This window comes from Panicum virgatum, chromosome 2K, assembly GCF_016808335.1.
Source record: "Panicum virgatum strain AP13 chromosome 2K, P.virgatum_v5, whole genome shotgun sequence".
NCBI classification, from domain to species: Eukaryota; Viridiplantae; Streptophyta; class Magnoliopsida; order Poales; family Poaceae; genus Panicum; species Panicum virgatum.
Window position 1 is genome coordinate 27,626,895 of NC_053137.1, and position 20,417 is coordinate 27,647,311.

A 20,417-nucleotide genomic window follows, 5' to 3' on the forward strand; every position below is an offset into this window, starting at 1 on the left:
TGCTGTCTTGTGTGCACGCCTTCAAGCTGTGGCATTACATTTTAGCGGAAAAAAAAACATTTCACCACCTGGCTCCACCCAACCTTGCTCTCACGCGCTTGCAAAGCCTTCCCATAACTCTCATCCACTGCCAACTTTGCATAGCGTCGCTAGCAGCCCCAACGCACGCAAGAAGAGGAATGTTCCCCTTACGATCCGGGGCTTTGCTACTCCACCTTGTTTGGCACATGCTCATATGCAAAGAAAGGGGACGTACTTTGCACCTCTAATCCCAAAGCATTGTGCCTCCGGATCATGCCACCGAGGTTCATGGTTTCTACACACTAGCCGTGTATACGACCTGACCTTGATTGTTCGCCTGAGTTGGGATGGTCTGAGTGCCCTCCTCCACTTCAGATCACATCAAAAGGTGGAATCGTCAACAACCATATGCGACCATGCCACCACTGCAGCAACTCCAAGACTTCCATCTATATATGCTGCTGGTAAGTACGCTCAGGTATGTGCTAAGGTAAGTCAATGTTCATCAATCCATCACTCATATTTATCTCCTTTTGAACATAGCATGATTTTACAAAATGCATGCAACCTTTGCCTATTTTTTTGGTATGCTCTGGTTTTAGCCTAGTGCTTGAGATCTTTGATCAAATGAGACTTCGTGTCAAGTTTGATTAATGAACTGCCAGAGTTCATACTTTCATAGGCATTGGATGTATATATACTGCGGACTAACCCCTGCAGGGAAGATTTCAAACAGATGGGAAGTCCTGAAGCTAAATTCGTACTGGAGGTAAATCAAGGCTCGAGATGTACTTCAAAAGAAAAAAACAAACACAACATTCAAAGGAGGCACAAATCACCTTTCAAGGTGCAATGTAACTATTTTGCCAAAATGCCCCGTTATGTTCAAGCAGTCTTATCCCAGCCTTGTTTGAGTTTTGCTAAAAATATCAAAATTTGGTGAACAACAATAAATACCCTTTGAAAAAAAGTATATCTCTCTCTTGAAAAAATGATGAAATAAAATAATGGCAAGCAATCTGGGATCCACGGCTTTTGAACCTCCAAATCTGATTTCCCTTAAAGCATGGATGTGAACAACTAATCTCAAGGCAAAGATGAAATCCATTCAAAACTTCTTTAAACATGCCTCGAGTATTTGTTGTCTACTAACCTTTTGTAGGGAATAAAAACAAAACGACAAAGGAGTAGCATGCAACAAAAAAATATTCATACAACACTCCCTACTTCCATGGAGGACATGTGCACGAGGAACTAAGCAGAACAAAGTGCAAAGCTTTGCTTCATGAAGCTTAACTATTGCATTATCGTTCATGCTAGGTAAGTTCTTCCAGGTATGTAATCCCATAACTCATGCATCCTCAAGTCATGCTTCCACCCTGCTAAGTTACCCATCACGCCTAGCATGCCATGAAAAAAACATAGAAGCAATAAAATAAAAAAATAGAATATAACTAAAAAAGCAAAATAAAAGAAATTTAGGCTTGTTCAATAAAAGTTTAGACTCCCCGGTGTTTACAACTGGCAGAGTCCTTGTTTGTTTCCAGATTTTGTTCTTTTATTGAATAAAAGTAGGTACAAGAATAAGTGTGGGGGAGATCTCTCAAAAGCACAAGGAGCAAAACTCACTTGAGATCTCTCCCCCAACATGTTGCACAACACCGATAGACCAGCTCCAAGCAACATGCCCGAGACAAGACCTAGCAGGCCAACTAAAGGGTTTGCCGGGCCCCCGAGGCCTGCCAAACTCCTAAGGAGGCCTGTATAGCCCTTCTTCATCCATCACGCTGGTTTGCTCTCCTAGACTCACACGTCCCTATTCAAATAAATTCTAATCTAAAATTTCAACTCCAAAGCACAATGCAAAGAAGGGCCTTGCACTCCATGCGCTTTCATGAATAAATTTGCATACTCTTTATTCCTTGCATTCTCTCTGGTTCTTGTGAACAATCATTATTATAGGGAACCCATGCTATCTAAGTAATTGACGAATGAGATATGACTAGATGAATGGAACCATGCTCTTCCTTGCAAAGTACTTGGGATTTCTTTTCAAAAATATATAAAAAATGACATGGCTTGTCTCCTCAAATTGAAAATTCCTACCAAGGCCAAAAGTTAGATTTTCATGATCAAACCCTCATATGCAATTTGACTTTGCTTTGAGTTTTGTCAAATTATTTGACCCTTGTTAGAGACTTGTCATACTCTCATGATCAAGATCACGTACACATCCACTTCTGAACTGGAAGACAGCAAAGCATTTCCATCCAATAAAACTCCAAGTTCTATCATGACTCTCTCTCCAAGGTTACCATCAAGGATATAGGCTATACAAAAAAAGAAATAAAAGATGCATACCCAAAGAAGGTATGCCACATGCCCAAAAGGCATGTCAGAAAAAAAAAGGTGTGAAGGAAAGAGAAAAGATGCATACCCAAAGAAGATATGCCACATGCCCACAAGGCATGTCAAAAGAAAAAAACAGAGAAGAAGAAAACAAAATATGTATATAGCCCATGTCCAAGAAAATACAAGGAGAGAGATAGATCATGCAAAGGAGTTCATCCACTATCCAAAAATATATATATTCCACACACTTGCACCTCTTGATTAGGTTGTATGACTCATTTCTGCTTGGATCTTGTTTTTGACTCAATAACATAAGCAAAGCAAACATGCCACTTTATCCCTACCCTGAGCTCCACATAAGCTTGATTAGATGGTAGAAAAAAAAAGAAGGAAACAACTTTGCCTTGGTGAGGTTCTAAAACAAAAAGAGTGATTCGAGAGAATAATTTGAGAAGCAAGACCACGCTTTAGTTTTCAAAAATAAAAACCCAAGTTTCTGAGTAGGAAGTGCCAGGAACCTGAAGTCTACTTCATTCCGTTCTTCAATTACCCAAGAAAGCATGGTAGCTACTCAAAAGTTCACAACAAACTGGAAGAAGCTTGGAATAACTTGTATGCAGGTTATGTTCAAAGAGTGGAAACCACCTTAGTCCTTTAAACTTTACTCGAGGACGAGCAAAGGGCTAAGTGTGGGGGTCTTGTTGACGGTCCTTAAGTGCTAAAATCAACTATCAACTCCTACAGCTTTTCAGAATAAATAATCACCAAACTTAGGTATAGGGCTTGTAACTAAGGTGAATTGTCATCTGTAGGCACCCACATCTACAAAGCAGGGAAAACACAGGAGAACACACGATGTAATGCACAAAATACTGCTACCCAGATATGCCACTTACAAGGAGGGCCCACAAATCGGAGGAAACGGGCGCGCCACGCAAGATGCACCTGAGGATAAGGCTCAGGGCCCACCTGTCAGTCACCCATAGGAAGGTGGACCCGGGGCAGCACCACCTGGGGTCGGCCGAACCTGGACAGGCGTATGTCTAGGTGCAACTTGGATTGGAGTAGCCCCTACTCATCCTTATCCCGGGGAGATAAGGTTTCCATGCTAGATGAGGATCAAGGGGGAATATTCCTAGGATCTCCACTCCCCCATGGCACCTCCACCACTATATAAGGGGCCCCTCTCCTCCCCCTCTTTCATTCATTCACCATCCATTCATTCCTCCCCCCACCATTCCACCATCCATTTCATCCATCACACTTGTGGAGGAGTAGAGTAGAGAGGCTCCCACTTGTATCCTTAGCCTAGGGAGTGTGTGAGGAAGGAGTTTGGAGAAGAGCCGGACATGTCGGCGTCTCTTCGGCTTTGTACCTCTACGAATATAGTTCGTTTGGAGTACATATCCAGGTTCTTCTATTCGGTGAGTTATAGTAAAGTTATTATTTTGTTCTCATTCATTCGCGGGTTCATTGTCCGTTCTCGTAGCAGATACTCTAGAAGAGGGCCCCTGATATAGACGGGATAACCCTACGCGACTCTAGAGTAGTAGTAGAAGGCATAGGCGTGGTGTCTGGGCCTCAGATTACCTTTGTTTGTCTCGAGCTCAGCTGGTATTGTGGGGTAGACGGCAGGTGGTGATAGCCCTGTCTGTCCGCTACGGAGACAGTCCACGTGGTTAGTGCACTCCCACCCTGCCTGGGTTCGACATAGAGCAATACCGGATATTCCTTGGCAAACCAGGGTCAGACCGGTGCCTGAAGTGAGCGAGTGAAAACATAAGTGTATCTTCTCTTAAACCCATCCTTAGACCAGAACCACACTATCCTAAGGTCTCTCTATCTCTTATCTTCTTCAGGGTAATCTAGCTAGAAGACAGTTGCACACCCGTTCCTCGTGGAAAATATGATACCCTGAATACTCCTAGGTGAAGTGCTACAATGGTATGTTCGTGCCCTTGCGGACTTCTCTGTAAGAGTTAAGAAATACCAACAGTTCCTTGAGTAACTACTTTACATTGATTGTCAAGTATGTGACTTGTCCGTGAAACTCTTTGTACATTGTTATGTTGTTCTAAATGGTCTCTAGTCTACATCATTATGTGGGACGATAATGATACAACGACTAGCACAAGGATTAATTGATGATTACATTTCATGAATCATGGATATAGAGATATCAAATTAATGATTTGGACACATGTTAGTGAACATGGTGTTAGATTGACTCACTCCGAGATGCTGCTGGGATTGTTATTCTATATGTGCCATCAATTGGTCTCGAGAGATACACCTACTAGATCCTTAGACCTGAGATCGTCATTGTTTCTCTGTGTGCATAGTGGTGCACTTTGATGCTGCCAAACACTACTCCATATCTGGGTAGCTATAAAAGCAGTTTTCGAGTGTTTCATGAAACATGGAATGGGATGTGTGCGGATCAAGATGGAATTTGCCCCTCCTAATAACGGGAGAGATGGAAAGCTTGGCTAGATGATTGTCTCTAGTGCAAGTGGGAGATTGTTGGTGATATGCCCAAGAGGCAATCATAATAGTGTTGATTAAAGGCTCATATGGATATTGATCCATAAGCGATTAGGGTTACTAATGGGCCTATATGGTAGAGGCCCATTAGCAGACTCTATATATACGTGGGAGGGGCTAGGGGCGCCGCCACCCTTGCTACGCCCAAACCCTAGCCGCCCTCCCTCCTTCTGGCTGCTGCTGTCCTCCAGCCTTGTGTGTGGTGCTAGCACATCGGCGCACGGCGTTTCCTTCTCCCATATGTGTGGACTCCTTGGAGGCGCTGCTGCTGTTGTGGCACTGATCGGCAAGGAGGAGACGATCCGTTCGTGACATGATCGACTACCTCTTCTACATCGACGTGCGACTATGTTGGACAAGTCTACTCCAACGCATCTTCCGTTGTACTGCACGTCGAGGGGTAACAATCCATGATCATTCGCTTACATGAGATCCTTGGTGAATGCGATAGAATTAGGAATTTTTGCTAGCGTAGCGTTCTCGTTTCCCTACAGTTTTCATGTATGTGTGTTTCAACCTTGGTTTGGCATAGGAGATTGATCTGTACAGCACTGAAGCAATTCGTTTATCAATCCTGTTTTGATCTGGTCTGAAATCAATCGAGTATTGGAGTACAACGTGTCATAGAGCATTTGGGGTTCCACAATCTTGGGAGGAGGGCGATGGCTAGCGGGCGGCCCTAGGCAAAAGTACCCAATGGAGGGGCGCCGATAGCTAGCGCCGAAGGATGCGAGCCAGATCCAGTTTCTGTTGGATGCGTTTTTTTTTGGATTGTTTTCTTTCTTTAGCTAAGGAAAGGCAAATAGAAGAGCTCTTGAAGATGCTCTTACATCCACCATTAATTATCCAAACACCCATTGAGAGTAACACCTTGTTTAGATGCAAAATTCAAAATTCCAAAACTATCACATCAAATGTGTGAGACACATGCATGGAGTTTTAAATCTATGAAATAAAAAACTAATTACATACTACTCAGTCCCAAATTATTAATCGTTTTGACTTTCCTAGATTCATAGCCTTTGCTATGCACTTAGACATGTAGATGCATAGCAAACACCATATCTATAAAAGCCAAAATGACTAATAATTTAGGATGGAGGGAATAGTTTGCTCATAAATTACGAGATGAATCTAATGAGTCTAATTAAACACTAAATTACTACAGTAGCACATGCTCTACGGATAGATTAATTAGGCTCATTAGATTTTTCTCATAGTTTACGGATAGAACCCATAATTTATTTTGTGATTATTTCACGTTTAATACTTCAAGTGTGTGCCGGCATATCCGATTTTACATTTACAGAGTAAATTTTTTGCATCTAAACAAAGCCTAAGATGATCATTTTACCTGTCTTCTTTGTTCTTATGCAGTTATGCCCAATATAATATAACTACTATGTAAACAAGAGGGTATACTTACTTTAGGCTGGTCTGCATGGGGATGAAACAAATTTCCTAACAAGGACATGATGAAATCATAACACAATTCAGAAATATTTATCTCAATCCAAGGTTCTCCTCATATCACAAGCTCTAGATTTCACTATATAAATCAATAAGTGTCAGAGAGGGAATAGGAGAGAATAGTGGCTTGTATTCCTCCAAACCGTAGAAGGGTGGGTATATATAGATCCTATACATGGGCCTCTATACATGGGCTCAATATACTCCAACACCCCCCCCCCCCCCCGCAGTCTGAACTACCGGCGCAACGGTGTTCAAGACTGGATAACAAGAAAGCTAACACCCCCCGTAGTCTGAACTACCGACGCAGCGGTGTTGAAGACTTGACAAGATGAGAGTACAAATAGAGTACAAAGGGCAAATACCCCCCCCCCCCCCCCGCAGCCACAACTAGCCACCGGCTACGTTGAGGCTGGATCGAAACTCCGAGAAGGTCGAGGAGGGCAGCCCCTTGGTGAAGATGTCAGCAAACTGGGAGGTGGTCGGGACATGGAGTACCCGAACATCGCCGATTGCGACTCTGTCATGCACGAAGTGTAGGTCGATCTCCACGTGCTTCGTCCGCTGATGCTGGACGGGGTTGGTGGAGAGATACACGGCGCTGACGTTATCGCAGTAGATGAGCGTGCTCTTGGCGAGCGGGCTGTGGAGCTCCGCCAAGAGCTTTCGTAGCCAGGATGCCTCCGCCACGCCGTTAGCTACAGCCCAGTACTCCGCCTCGGCACTGGAGCGGGAGACAACCGGCTGCCGCTTGGACGACCAAGAGACTAGGTTGCCGCCCAGGAAGATGGTGTAACCGGAAGTGGATCAACGAGTGTCCGGGCAGCCAGCCCAGTCAACGTCGGTGTAGACCACCAGCTCAGCAGAGGACGAGCGGTGAAGCACCAGGCCGAGGTCCACAGTGCCACGAACGTACCGGAGGAGACGCTTCAGTGAAGCAAGGTGTGACTCCAGGGGATCATGCATATGGAGACAGACCTGCTGAACAGCTTAGGTGAGGTCCGGCCTGGTGAAGGTGAGGTATTGCAAAGCGCCGGCCAGACTATGGTAGGCACCGGGATCAGGCACCGGATCACCCAGGCAGACAGCTTCGCCTGAGTGTCGATAGGAGTGGAGCAGGGCTTGCAATCAGTCATCCCAGCCCGCTCCAGAATATCGAGTGCGTACTGCCGCTGGTGAAGGAGAAGACCAGACGGGCAAGGCTCAACAGTGACGCCCAAGAAGTGGTGGAGCTGACCGAGATCCTTCATAGCGAACTCCTGCTGCAGAGAGGAGATGACACTCTGAAGCAACTGCTGACTGGAGGCAGTGAGTACAATGTCATCGACATATAGCAGCAGATATGCAGCCTCATCCCCACAGCGGTAGACGAAGAGAGACGTGTCGGACTTGGCCTCGGTGAACCTCAATGTCAGCAAGAATGTGGCAAACCGAGATTACCAAGCCCGAGGAGCCTGCTTCAGTCCATAGAGAGACTTGTTGAGCCGGCAGACCATATCCGAACGACTCGAGTCCACAAATCCCGTTGGCTGAGAGCAGTATACAGTCTCTGAGAGAGTGCCATGAAGAAACACATTCTTCACGTCTAGCTAGTGCACAGGCCAGGAGCGCGAGAGCGCAAGCGAGAGGACCATGTGCACCGTAGCGGGCTTCATGACTGGGCTGAAGGTCTCATAATAGTCCACATCAGGCCGCTGAGTGAACCCCCGGAGAACCCAGCGAGTCTTGTAACGCTCCAGTGTGCCATCAGCCCGACGCTTATGCGTCCAGATCCACTTGCCAGTCACCACATTGCAACCAGACGGACGCGGCACGAGGTCCCACATGTGGTTGGCAAGAACCATTGCGCGATGCCACTGAGGATCCGCCAAGGCATCGTGGACAGAGGAGGGTACCAGAGAGACCCGCGGCTCTACCTCGGTGGCGGAGAGAGTCGTGGCCTGAGACGCCATCCGCCGAGTCACCATGGGATGGATATGCCGAGGATCCCGATGGATAACTGGCGGGTGGTACACCTCTGGCTCGGCTCGAGAGGGAGCCAAAGGAGGCGGCGTCGGCGGCGGCGGCTCCGTTGTCAGCGTTGCAGGAGCCTCCAGAGCAGGAGGCGGTGCCGGTGTCGACGCCGAACGACGCCGGTACACCTGCACCGGCTCAGCGTACCGCTGCGGCATCGGGGTCGGCGCCGAGCGACGCCGGTACACCTGCACCGGCTGAGCGTATCGCGCAGGTGCAGGGGAAGGCACCGGGGCCGCGTGTGGCGCAGCGGGAGACACCGGGTCCGCGCGCGGCACGACCGGAGGTCTGGGGGCCGCACGTGGCACAACCGCAGGCACAGGGGCCGCGCGTGGCGCAGCAGGGATCACCGGCAGCGGTGCCGGTGTGCCGGGAAAACCTGCAAGGAAAGGAAAGATAGGTAAAGGTGGCTGAACCACCGAGGCAGTCGGAAACAAGGACTCCAGCTCGGGGTCAGGAGAAAGTGTGGAGGAGGTGTAGGGGAAATCCTACTCGTCAAAGACGACATGTCGGGAGATCAGGACGCGGCGAGAGGTGAGGTCAAAGCATCGGTACCCCTTGTGGTCAGGGGAGTAACCAAGGAACACACAACGAGTCGAGCGGGGCTCTAGCTTGTGAGGAGCAGTGGCGGTGGTGTTAGGATAACACGCACACCCGAAGACCCGAAGGTGGTCGTAGCGAGGAGGGGTACCGAAAAGAGCGTGGTGTGGAGTGGGAGCAGGAGAAGCAGTGGACGGAAGACGGTTGAGCAAGTAGGTGGCGATGTGGAGGCTCTCAGCCCAGAAGCGTGGGGGAAGAGAAGCCTGGATCAGAAGGGTGCGCACGACGTCGTTCGTCGTGCGAATCATCCACTCAGCCTTGCTGTTTTGAGGAGAGGTATACGGACAAGACATGCGCAGCTGAACACCCCGAGAGAGGAAGAAAAAATGGGAGGTGGAGTTGTCGAACTCCCGCCCGTTGTCACACTGGACGGCCTTAACGGTGTGGCTGAACTGAGTGGACACCCAGGCAAAGTAGTGGAGGAGTGTGGGGAAGGTCTCAGACTTGGCGCGCAAAGGAAACGTCCAAGAGTAGTGCGAGAAGTCATCGACCACCACCAGATAGTACTTATAACCAGAAAGGCTAAGTACAGGAGAGGTCCATAGGTCACAGTGAACAAGGTCAAATGCATGCGTCGCATGCGAAGAAGTTGAAGAAAAAGGGAGCCGAACATGACGACCGAGCTGGCACGCATGGCAGAGGGGCTCAGTAGGAGCCCTAGTACTAGGAACATCGGCACTACGACTGAGCTGAGCCAGAATGTCGCGGCCAGGGTGACCAAGACAGCAGTGCCAGGTGGTGGAAGACGGTGTCACGGCAAAAGCGGCAGACCAAGACGGCTAGGGCGAAGAAGAAGGCGAGAGTGGTGCAGCGGAAGAAGGAAGACGAAGGGTGTAAAGGGGCCCCGTGCTGTCACACCGGAGTAGCGGCCGCCGGGAGGCCGAATCCTTTACAGTGAGGCCAGAAGAATCAAACTCGATAGAACAAGAATTGTCAGCTGTGAACTGACGAATGGAAAGAAGGTTATGAACCATCTGCGGAGCAACAAGGATATTGGGAAGACGAAAGGAGCCAGGAGCAGAACCCACGGCGGTGACAGGAAGGCAAGACCCGTCACCAACCATGATGGAAGAAGGACAAGAGGGGTGTGGGGTCGGACAGAAGTGAGGATACCGGCATCAGGGGTGGTGTGGAAAGAGGCACCCGAGTCGGCGATCCACTCGGTGCGGACCGGTGGCGTCCGCCCCATGGCACTGAAGGACTGTGCCAGTGCGGCCTAGTCCCACCCCCCAGGCTAGGTCGGCTGCTGGCAGGGCGGAGCAGGCGGGGAACAGAACGGTGTGACCGCGGGCGGCATACCGAAAGCAGGCCACGCGGGCGCGGGCGCAGGCACGCACGCCATGGCCAGCGTGGCCGTCGTGAGCGCGGGCGCGTGCATGGGAAGTCGGGCAGCAGGGCCGGCGCCAGGGTCCCCGAGAAAGGTGGATCCGGTGGCCGGGGCAGCAGCAGCGCCCTGGGGCAGCCACGCGCCGGGGGAGGCATCCTGCGCGGCAGCGCGCGCGGCAGCGAGGAAGGCAGCGGCCCGCACGGGGTCCCTGGGCGCGACGACCTGCGCGGCGTACGCGGCGGGCGCGACGGCCTGCGCGGTGTGCGCGGCGGTGAGGGAGGCGGCGCTTGGAGCGTCCATGGGGGGCATGCCCAGCTCGTGGTAGGAAGGAGGAGGAGCGCCCGCGCCGAGGGCCCACACGCCAATGGGAAGGGCCCCTGCTGCGCCTGCAGGGGGAATCCCTGCCGCAGCAGCGGCTGCAGCGCCCACCGCGCGCTGCAGGGCAGCAGTGGCGGCGGGCGTCCCCGGCCCCCGCGCCCCCCGCGCGCCGCAGGGCTTCAGCAGCGGTGGCGTCTGTGGCGGGATCCGACAGTGGGGCCAGGACGAGCGCGGCAGAGGAGGCGGTAGCCGGCACAGCGGGTCTGGCGGTGGCTGTAGAGGCCCCCGCGTCCGCGGCCGCGACAAAGGCGGCGGCAGGAGGGCGCCAGGCGGCGGTGCCAGCACGGGAAGGAGCGGCCGGCCAGGCAGTGGCCGACCAGGCGGCGGAAACAAAGGAAGGAGACCAGGCGGCGGCCGCTGCAGAGGGGCCGGCGGGCACCGGCGGCTAGCAGGCGAGGGCGGCCCCGGGATCTGCGCGGCAGCGCGTCCCAGGGTCCCAGGCTGCGGGATCCATGCGGCAGCGCGTCCCAGGGTCCCTGGCGGAGGCGGCGACGGCTCCAGTAGTGGAAAGAGGAGGCAAAGAGGAGAGGGATGGGGCCGGCGGCGCCGGCGCCAACCAGCCATGGCGGCGGCGGCTAGAGGAACCCTAAGCTAGCTGATACCATGTCAGAGAGGGAATAGGAGAGAATAGTGGCTTGTATTCCTCCAAACCCTAGAAGGGTGGGTATATAGATCCTATAAATGGGCCTCTAGATGGGCCTCTATACATGGGCTCAATATACTCCAACAATAAGAAATGTTCAGGAATACAAAGTTTATAGAAACCGTGAAACAACGTCCTATACACCGCTACACTAGGACTACCTGATATTGAGAGGGAACCAAGTCCTTATCCATCTATTGGTGTTCGAGTAGAACTCTCAGTGTATACAATCACAATTACTTTTCACCAGATTATATCAAAGCCCTTTGCAACTTATATTAATCTTAATCCAACACCATATCCATCTATTAGTGTTCAAGTAGAACTCTCAGCGTATACAATCGTAATTACTTTCCACCAATAAATGTCTCAGGTAGTGTTTGGATGTTGACATTGAGGTCCAGAATCAGGCATTGGCATTAGATGGGCTCGAATTCGGCTGTTTGGATGGTCTCGATATCAGCCCTTGGAATCGGACAACAATGCCACGAGACATTTGGCCACCCTTGCGGGAGCCCGCCTACAATACCGAGCCTTCCCGCCCCGAATTTGGCAGGAATCGAGTCTTTCTCCCTCCCACCGCGCGTACCCCTTCGTTCGCGCTCATGAAAAACAAAAGCTACTGCCTCTCGAGGGGAACGGAAGGGACGACTGGAGCAAGTCGACGGCAGCCGCGCTACAGGTTCCTCCCTCCTCCTCATCCTCTTGCATCTCCAGCCATCCTCCCCGTCCTCTCGTGGCGCTGCAGAGGCACTGCAGAGGCACTTGTAGAGGCGCCTGCTCCCCTCCCCAGATCCCGTGGCGCTGCAGAGGCATCTGCTCCCCTCCCCAGATCCCGCCGCCCCCGGCCACTTGACGCCGCCAGAGGCCGGCCACTCGACACGCGGTGCTGCGGCGCGCGGGCCCTGGTGCGCGGGCATGGGAGGCAGCGCTAAAGATGGCAGCGGATCGGGTTCGGGGCGGGTATCCGCGGGTTTCGGGTTTGCGGGTTTCGGGTTCGGGTTCTGATTTTCATCCGCGGATTTGCGGTTTCGGGTACCCAAAATATTTCGGGTTTGGGGCGGATTTCATAATTGACCCGCGGAGCTCCATTGGAGGCCCGAAAAGATTTAGCACAATAGAAGCCCACTTAAAACCCTAGATATATAATAACACACTTCTCAGTCCAACCCACCATCCCGCCCCAGCCCCCGCCCCCGCAGCCCGTAGACTCGCAGTCCAGCTCCCACACCGCGCCGCACGCCGCATCGCCGCCCGGCCGCACCCCCGCCCCCCGCCTCGTCAAGCCAGGCGCCCGTCCAGGGCCCAGCAGCCGCCGCACGAGCACATCGACGGATCCTCGGCAGCTCGACTCGACGCCCCCACTCAGGGGCCTCGGCCCTCGGCGGATCCTTGGCGGACGGCGGATCCTCGGCGGACGGCGGATCCTCGGCTAGCTCCTCGGCGGCTCGACGCGGCGCCCCCTCATAGGGCCCCACCCGCCCGGCGGCCGCCCCACACGGACGGTGGCCCACGGCCGCGCCGCGCAGGAGTAGGACCCCAGCTACCGCACGAACGAAGGCCGCGCTGCCGCAGCCGCAGTCAGGCGTGGAGGCCGGACGCACCCCGCACACCGACTTCCCTCCACTCGCGAGCCACGACCTCGGTCCCTCCTGTTTGTGCTCCGCCCTTACCCCACGACCACGAATCAAGCAGGCTAGGAGGTATGGCGGCATAGCCCTTTCTTGGATCTCAAATTTCATGCATCATCTCCCAAATCCATGTATGTTTTCTCCTTTTTGCATTTGACAGGAAGGGAGCGATGTCAGCTCCTAGTGCTTCAAGTGGATCCCAATCTGCGTCTTGCTGGAATGTTTGATTGTAGCTGTCCACTTTTTGTTGCTGGAATGTTTGAATGTTGTAATAATTTCAACTCTGTTGTCCATTTTTTACTGTTTGTTATCTGCTGGAAACATGGAAATGCTATTGCTGGTTTGTAAATAAATTTGGGTTTCGGATTATCTGTCGGGTTTTGGGTATCCGCGGGTTTCGGTTTTGGGTATGAATTTGTACCCGAAATGGAGTTCGGGTCGGGTTCGGGTTCGGGTTTTAAGTTCAGGTTTCGGTTTTGGGTGCCCGGACACTCCACCCGAACCGAACCCGACCCGTTGCCATCCTTAGGTAGCGCGGTGCTGCGGCGCGCGGGCCGTGGCAAGCATGCGAGCAGGTGGGGCCAGGCAAGCAGGAGAGCAGGCGGGGCACCGGAGAGGGCACGGGACGCGAGCTGCGAGCGGGCAGCCATCAGATTTTGTTGGGATTTCTAGCCTAATCCTCTGTTCTGTGTTGTTTTTTCAGGTTGCTTCTCTTGTTTTGGTTGCTGTTGAGGCCAATTGAAGGTACACGATCCCTACTAATGGATGTGTTTTCATTGTATGGCATGGTGTTTGTGTGACTGTGTTAGAATTTTTTTCTTACAAATGATGCATGTGAATTGTAGTTATACCATGTCAGATCATGATTTGGTTTCTTATATAATTGAAGAAAATAAAAGAAGAAACAAGAGAAGGATTGTGTTGACAGAATTATATTTTTAGTCAGTTCTTCTTGGGTTTGCATATCTTAGCGAGCAGAGGAGACCAAGGGAGTTAGGATGCTTTAGTGACGATGAGATCACAATATTAGGAAGTATTTGCTCAAAGAAATGTATGATGGATCTGAAGTTACATGCTATGATAACTTGCGATTGACTAAAAGAAACTTTCATGGCCTGTGCATCATATTGTGTGAGAAATGTGGCCTTCGTGACAGTGTTTATGTTAGTGTGGAAGAAAAGGTTGCTATGTTCTGCTAGTAGTTGGACATGGTTTAAAAATGAGGTTGCTGCGTGGCACTTACAAGCGGTCTTTAGAGACTATTAGTAGGCACTTTAATGATGTGTTGACAGCCATTCTATCTATAAGTACAGAATTTATTAAGCTTCCTGATCCTTCTGTTCAACCACCTGATGATTATAAATGGAAATGGTTTGGCAATGCACTTGGAGCACTAGATGGGTGTCATGTTGATGTATGTGTAGCTGTGGCTGACCAAGGCAGATACAGGAACAGAAAGCAACAAATCAGCACTAACATGCTAGGTGTGGTTGATTGGAACATGAAATTTTTGTATGTATTACCTGGCTGGGAGGGTTCAGCCTCTGACTCCAGAGTTCTACGCGATGCAATGAGTCGCCAAGATGCATTTGTTGTACCTCAGGGTACGACTCTTTGTCTTGGCAATTACTTTCTTTATTTGCTTGTTAACTAACTCAGTTACTTGACAATAGGAAAATATTATTTAGTGGATGCTGGTTACACAAATGGACCTGGATTTCTAGCTCCATTCAGGTCCACTCGGTACCACTTGAAAGAATGGGTTTCAAGTCAACAACCCAAAACTCCCAAAGAGTTGTATAACTTGCGTCATTCTCGTGCTAGAAATGTTGTAGAGAGAACTTTTGGTTTGTGGAAGAAAAAATGGGCTGTCCTACGTACACAAAGTTTCTTTAGAATACATGATCAGGTAACATGTGTACATATGGGCATATGTTGTCGAATAAAATCAATTTGAATGGCAATTGCTGACAGCTAACTAATATTATTGCAGATTCCAATTATTAATGCTTGTTGTGTGTTACACAACTTTGCAAGGGATAGACAACATCGGATGGATGATCTATTATTGCAAGAAGTCGACGCTGAACTAGCAGCTATGCCAATTGAGCCAGTAGATGATGCTAACTCAATTACAAGTGTTGAAGTCAGTCCTGAATGGAATGCCTTTAGGGAGGAGCTAGCTAATGATATGTTTGCTGAGTACCTTTTGAGGCATGGTGAACTTGCCTTGGAATAGGTTGATGTGTGATAGCATAGCTGCCTTTTCTTTGCTGTGTGGGACAGATAGTTGGTGGTGCCTTTTGTTAGCTTTTGTACATGCATCATCTTGGAAAAGAAATCAATATTATATGATACTATCTTAACTAACTTCTGTAAATTATTTGTGGTATTTTTTTGGATAGCATCATGTCTGCACCAAAGGGGAAGAGAGTTTACCTCACCTGGACAGATGAGATGGACAGTGCATTGTTGGTTGTCCTTGTGGAGCATCACAACAATGGTGATCATGCCCAAAATGGATGGAAGCCACATGTCTACAATGCTGCTATAAAGAATGTGCGTGACAAGTGTAATGTGGAGATCACAAAGGATAACATAACATCAAGGTGCAAAACTTTTGACAAGCACTATGAGATCATTAGCAAGATCCTTTCTCAGAGTGGATTTGGTTGGGATTGGGACAATAATAAGCTGTTAATGGATAGTGATGACGTTTGGAATAGATATGTGGAGGTAAGTACATGCACGTCTAAACCATGATTACTTTCTATTAAAAAGTATAACAACTTGACTGAGTTTGTGGTGTATGTTATGCAGGGAACAAGGCAGCAATTTGTTACAAGACCAAAGTAGTGAAGAATTGGGATGCAATCTGCACCATTTACTCAACTGATCATGCCAATGGTCAAGGTGCCAGGACAGGTGCTGAGGATGCTCAAGATTCACCTGAACAAGATGGTGATGCATCCCCAAATTTGCCCCCAAAGAGGCAGCGAACTGGTGATGCAATTCTTTGCATGCTTGGAGATATGAAAACCTCATTCAATGATGCTTTGAAGTCCACTGAGCCATTACCAATGCCCCAAGTAACTCCTCCTGCTGAAATCCTTGCTGCACTTCAAATGATACCAGATTTGGATAGATGTGACATGCTCAAATCTTATGGAAAGCTGATCCTTAATGAGCGCTTGTTCCAAGCACTTATGGAACTCCCCATGGACATGAGGAAGGAATGGCTCTTGATGTTGAATGAGAAGAATTCCAACTGAGTGCGGTTCTGCATGGTTGTTATGTAATGCCTAGATTTGCTATCCTAATTAGTTTGTTGCTGCTATGATGGACACAAAGTTGGAATTTGTCCTATTATCTTCTATTACTATGGTTGAATCTGTTGCTACTACTTGTAAGAGACATGAAATATATTGATGTCATGTTATTGCCTCAAAAATGGCTCTTGTTATCAATATTTATGCTAGTAGTGTCATCTTATTTTTAAATATTCTTGCTGTTTTCACGTATTTTTCAGAATATTTTCGGAACATGAAAATTATTTTTCTTGCTTCTTTTGTGTTTACATATACTACGTACTTGTCGATAATATGGTCTCATATAGGAACAAATTTTATAATGTTCAAACCTTTCAACATTCACAATTCCATGTGTTGTACATCCAAACAAGAATTGGAATTGCATTCCAGCCTTTGATTCTAGCTACTAATTACAAGCACATCCAAACAACAACATTGGCATTGCAGACCATTTCGAATGCAGCTTGGATTTGGTATTCAAGCCCAATTCAATTCCTCCAGCTGAATGCCTTCTTTAAGAGACATTGAAATCCAAACGAAGCATCAATGAATTGAATGCCAAAGGCACTGCGATTCAAGCACCTTCTTCAGATTTCTTCTTTATTTCAAGAGCAGCTCCAACGACGTTTCCCCTTGTTATCATCCCAACCTTAAGGAATTGAAATTTCACTATGTTTACACACAAAAATGCTCAAAATGTTCTGCTAATACGGGTATTGACCTACTGAGAAATGAACAGGAATTGCAAGGATAGAGCCACTTACAAGTTTCCCCGTGCTATCAACTACAGGTAATCTCCGGTACTTGGTTTCAAGTAGCAACCTTGTAGCCGCATCCAGATTAGTATTTTCACGCACCACAAGGGGCGAAGAAGTCATAACATCACCAATGACTTTGCCATTAGTTTTGCTTAGTAGTCTCTGGATCTCACGGAATGTCTGTAGAGCAGTGATTATGAGTTTAAAAACAGTTTATCGCGAAGAGATGACCACAAATTCATTCATAAAAGTAGTGAAAGCTAATGAGATAAATAATCCGGTAGTAGAAACAGTGGAGCATGTATTCCTCCTCTTAACTGATACAGAAATATATTTTTTAAGCCAGACTGGTTGAGTATTCCTGATGTACAAAAATGTGGTTCAGAGTCTGATGTGGTCTAAGGAGGAGCTGCTTTTCTCACCATATAAATTTTCCATTAAGAAAAACTACCTCAATATTGAAGCAGAGCATTTCATCTCAATAGGTGGGAGTTAAAAAGGCCAGGATAAATAAAGATATGTGTAAAAATAATATTTTCAAATAGTAGATCTAGCCAAAATGAATAATTCAATCAATATTCAGGCTATACATAAGATGAAGGATACCTTCCAAGTACTTTCCACATCAGGGAACATGTTTGTATCTGTATCAGGAAGTCCATTTCCTAAATCATAAGATAAACATAATAAAATAACAGATAATGAATTGTATCAGATACTATGCATAAAACATATATAAAGATGAATTTCATGACAATAAAGTAATAAAGAAAGGATACAATTCAAGTGCTATATGAAATATACTAAAGATGGTCATGAAAAATACTTCCTCCATTCCAAATTGTAGGTTGTTTTGTCAAATCTAGATACATAGTTTTTGCTATGCATCTAGACATAGCATTTATCTAGGTGCATAGCAAAAAGCTATGTATTTAGATTTGTCAAAATGACCTACAATTTGGAACGGAGGGAGTACTTGATATTTGCGCAGTTCTAAACAGATGGTGTAATATGAATTCTTTCTAAGAACAGGATTCAAAGTTCGAGAGAATCAGGAATACCTAACATTGAGTCCAGTGCTAACAGATCATAATCTGAGACGACCCCAACCTGTGGGTGCAAAAATTGGAAATATAATTGATATCAAAGATAACAATGTAATAATAACCAAGCTTATCGGTGTATTTCAAGTTACCAGAGGAAAGTGAACTAAGCGTTTGCGGTTCCAAACAACAGAATATCACAAAAAGAATACTCTAAAATAAATCTATATGACAGTTGGGGGAAAAGATTTAGCATAAAACTAACCAGCTTCCAATTGTCGTCAACCACAGGGAAGCCAGAAATCCTGTGCTGCACCAACAGCTCGAGGGCTGCGCACAAAGAAACAGCAGAAGCGAGCAACTTCAGAAATTACAATGCAAAAAACAAGCACATGCATCGCACTGGGAAGGAGAGGTACCTTCATCAACTGATGTCGTAGGTTTGGCAACATGGAGATTTTCCTTCCTCGTCATGAAGTCACCAACCGTGTAGACTGCATTGCTTTGCTGAACGAGGATGCAGATATCATCAGCACAAAACTGATGTATAAACCAATATATATATTTGATACTAAGGAGAACAATTGACTTGATATACGAACACTAGATGTGTGCGCGCTTGCTGAAAGTGGCATGTGAATGACAGGAGTGTGAATAGCACCAGAACGACTCTTGTTAGTGCATGTTTCTCTGTTTACCTTTCAAATTTGGGTCTGGGACACCATCCTATACTAATCTAAAGGAACATTTTTGTAATACAAAGGTGCTGTTAGCCTGTTAGAGCGTCTCCAAGAGTTCCTAATATTTTCTTTTCAAAACTTATTGTTTGCCAACTCCCCAAATAGGTATGGGAAGGCAAAAAAGAGTCCATCTCCAATAGTTCCTTATTTTTACTCCAAAAATGAGAAGTTATGGCCCCACAAGGATAATTCCATGAGAAACTTCCATGGTTGGTGGACATGGCTAGCAGACAGGAGCTTCTTGCAAGTCAGATTGCCTGTGATTTAGGGCACGAGAGGGCTTAAAATTTGGGGGAAAAGAAAGAGGACGACGAGAGGATTCCGTTTTACCTCTTACTTGCGCCGGTGATGCACCGTTGCGGTTGAAATCGGTGCAGGAAGAAGTGGTGGCGGGCGCCTTCCATTGCAGACAAGGCAACGGCGGCGGCGGCAACCACATAAACTAAACCCTAAATCCTAGAACGTGAGTAAAACCAAAAGAATGGACTGGATCCATGGCGTGAAGGAGGGATGGCGCGGGGAAGAAGACGGCGCGACAATAAAAGTCACGAGGGAGGGGCGATGGGGAGCGACGGAGGCGTGCGTATTTTTACGCATAAGAGAATTCAATTTGCCAATTGTTAGGAGATAGGGAATTAGGATGGGGAATTATTGGAGAGTGGTTTTTTACCTTTTTCCAAAAAGACAAGGATGGGGAAGAGAAATAGAGTACTCTTGGAGATGCTCTTACAAAGTTATTTCAGCGGGCGTAACTGTTCACTTCTTTTTCCATTTTGAGGAAGAAAAACCTCCAATTCATTCTTGAGAGAGTATTGGCAGGAAAGGGACTGGTATAAAGCATAATTAAAACAAGAGAAAATTCCCTCCATGCCACTAAAATAGTAGAATTTATGTGGATCCCCTCAATGCCATCGAAATTTCTCACTTCCCCTGACTGCCATTGCTTGAAATTTCAATTCCTTTCTATGACATTTCCGTCAAGTCACAGTTAGAACATGGTTAAGTGTGGAGTACTATTCTAAACAAGTGTGGGTACCAACATACCATTAATTCCTCTTAACCAACGTAATTTCACAGAAAAGTAAAAGCAAAGCAACGGTGGAGGAGGAAAAGAAAAAAAAAATCAAACGAAACTCGATAGCCGTCCTCACCCCGGCAGCTGGCGCAGCCGCTGCGGTGGCTCGCGCGTGGACGGACCTGCAGGGCGCCGGACGCAGGCCTGGCACAACCCGCCCCGGGCGGCGCGCGGGCGTACAAGGGCGTCGCCGGGCAGCGAAGGTGGCGTCGACGGCGGAGAGCAGCAGCGTGGCGTCCATGGCGCCGCCGTGCGTGCGGCGAGGGGATTGGGTGGTCGATTCGGGCGGAGCGAGGCTGGACGGCGGATGGTCGCGGTCTGATGGTGAGAAGGCTGCCGATGGATTCACTGGGGGCTATGCGCGCTCTGCTGGGTGGCTGGTTGCCGCGCGCGGCTGGGGCGGAGTCGGCTCCGATGCGGCCGACGGCGGCGTGACCGCGCAAGACGAGAGGGGGAGCGCAGCCGCAAGGACTCGAGACGGCGGGGGATGGGGAACTGAAAGGATGATGAT

The 20,417-nt window shown here is 48.4% G+C and overlaps 2 protein-coding genes across 2 annotated transcripts; one reads left to right on the forward strand and one right to left on the reverse strand.

Annotated features, from left to right (window-relative positions):
- Window positions 1-10,340: 10,340 nt before the first annotated feature.
- Window positions 10,341-11,094, forward strand: LOC120695216 (60S ribosomal protein L22-like). The gene is made up of 2 exons (XM_039978511.1): window positions 10,341-10,577; window positions 10,720-11,094. The coding sequence occupies exons 1-2, from the start codon at window positions 10,341-10,343 to the stop codon at window positions 11,092-11,094; spliced, it is 612 nt and encodes a 203-aa protein (XP_039834445.1).
- Window positions 11,095-11,515: 421 nt separating this feature from the next.
- LOC120672925 (CBS domain-containing protein CBSX1, chloroplastic-like) lies at window positions 11,516-20,417 on the reverse strand. The gene is made up of 8 exons (XM_039953557.1): window positions 19,983-20,417; window positions 18,511-18,598; window positions 18,357-18,421; window positions 18,110-18,158; window positions 17,655-17,713; window positions 17,055-17,228; window positions 16,833-16,939; window positions 11,516-11,716 (listed from the first exon to the last, which is right to left on the reverse strand). Exons 1-7 carry the CDS (start codon window positions 20,145-20,147, stop codon window positions 16,865-16,867), a joined length of 675 nt encoding a protein of 224 aa, XP_039809491.1. The 5' UTR covers window positions 20,148-20,417; the 3' UTR covers window positions 11,516-11,716; window positions 16,833-16,864.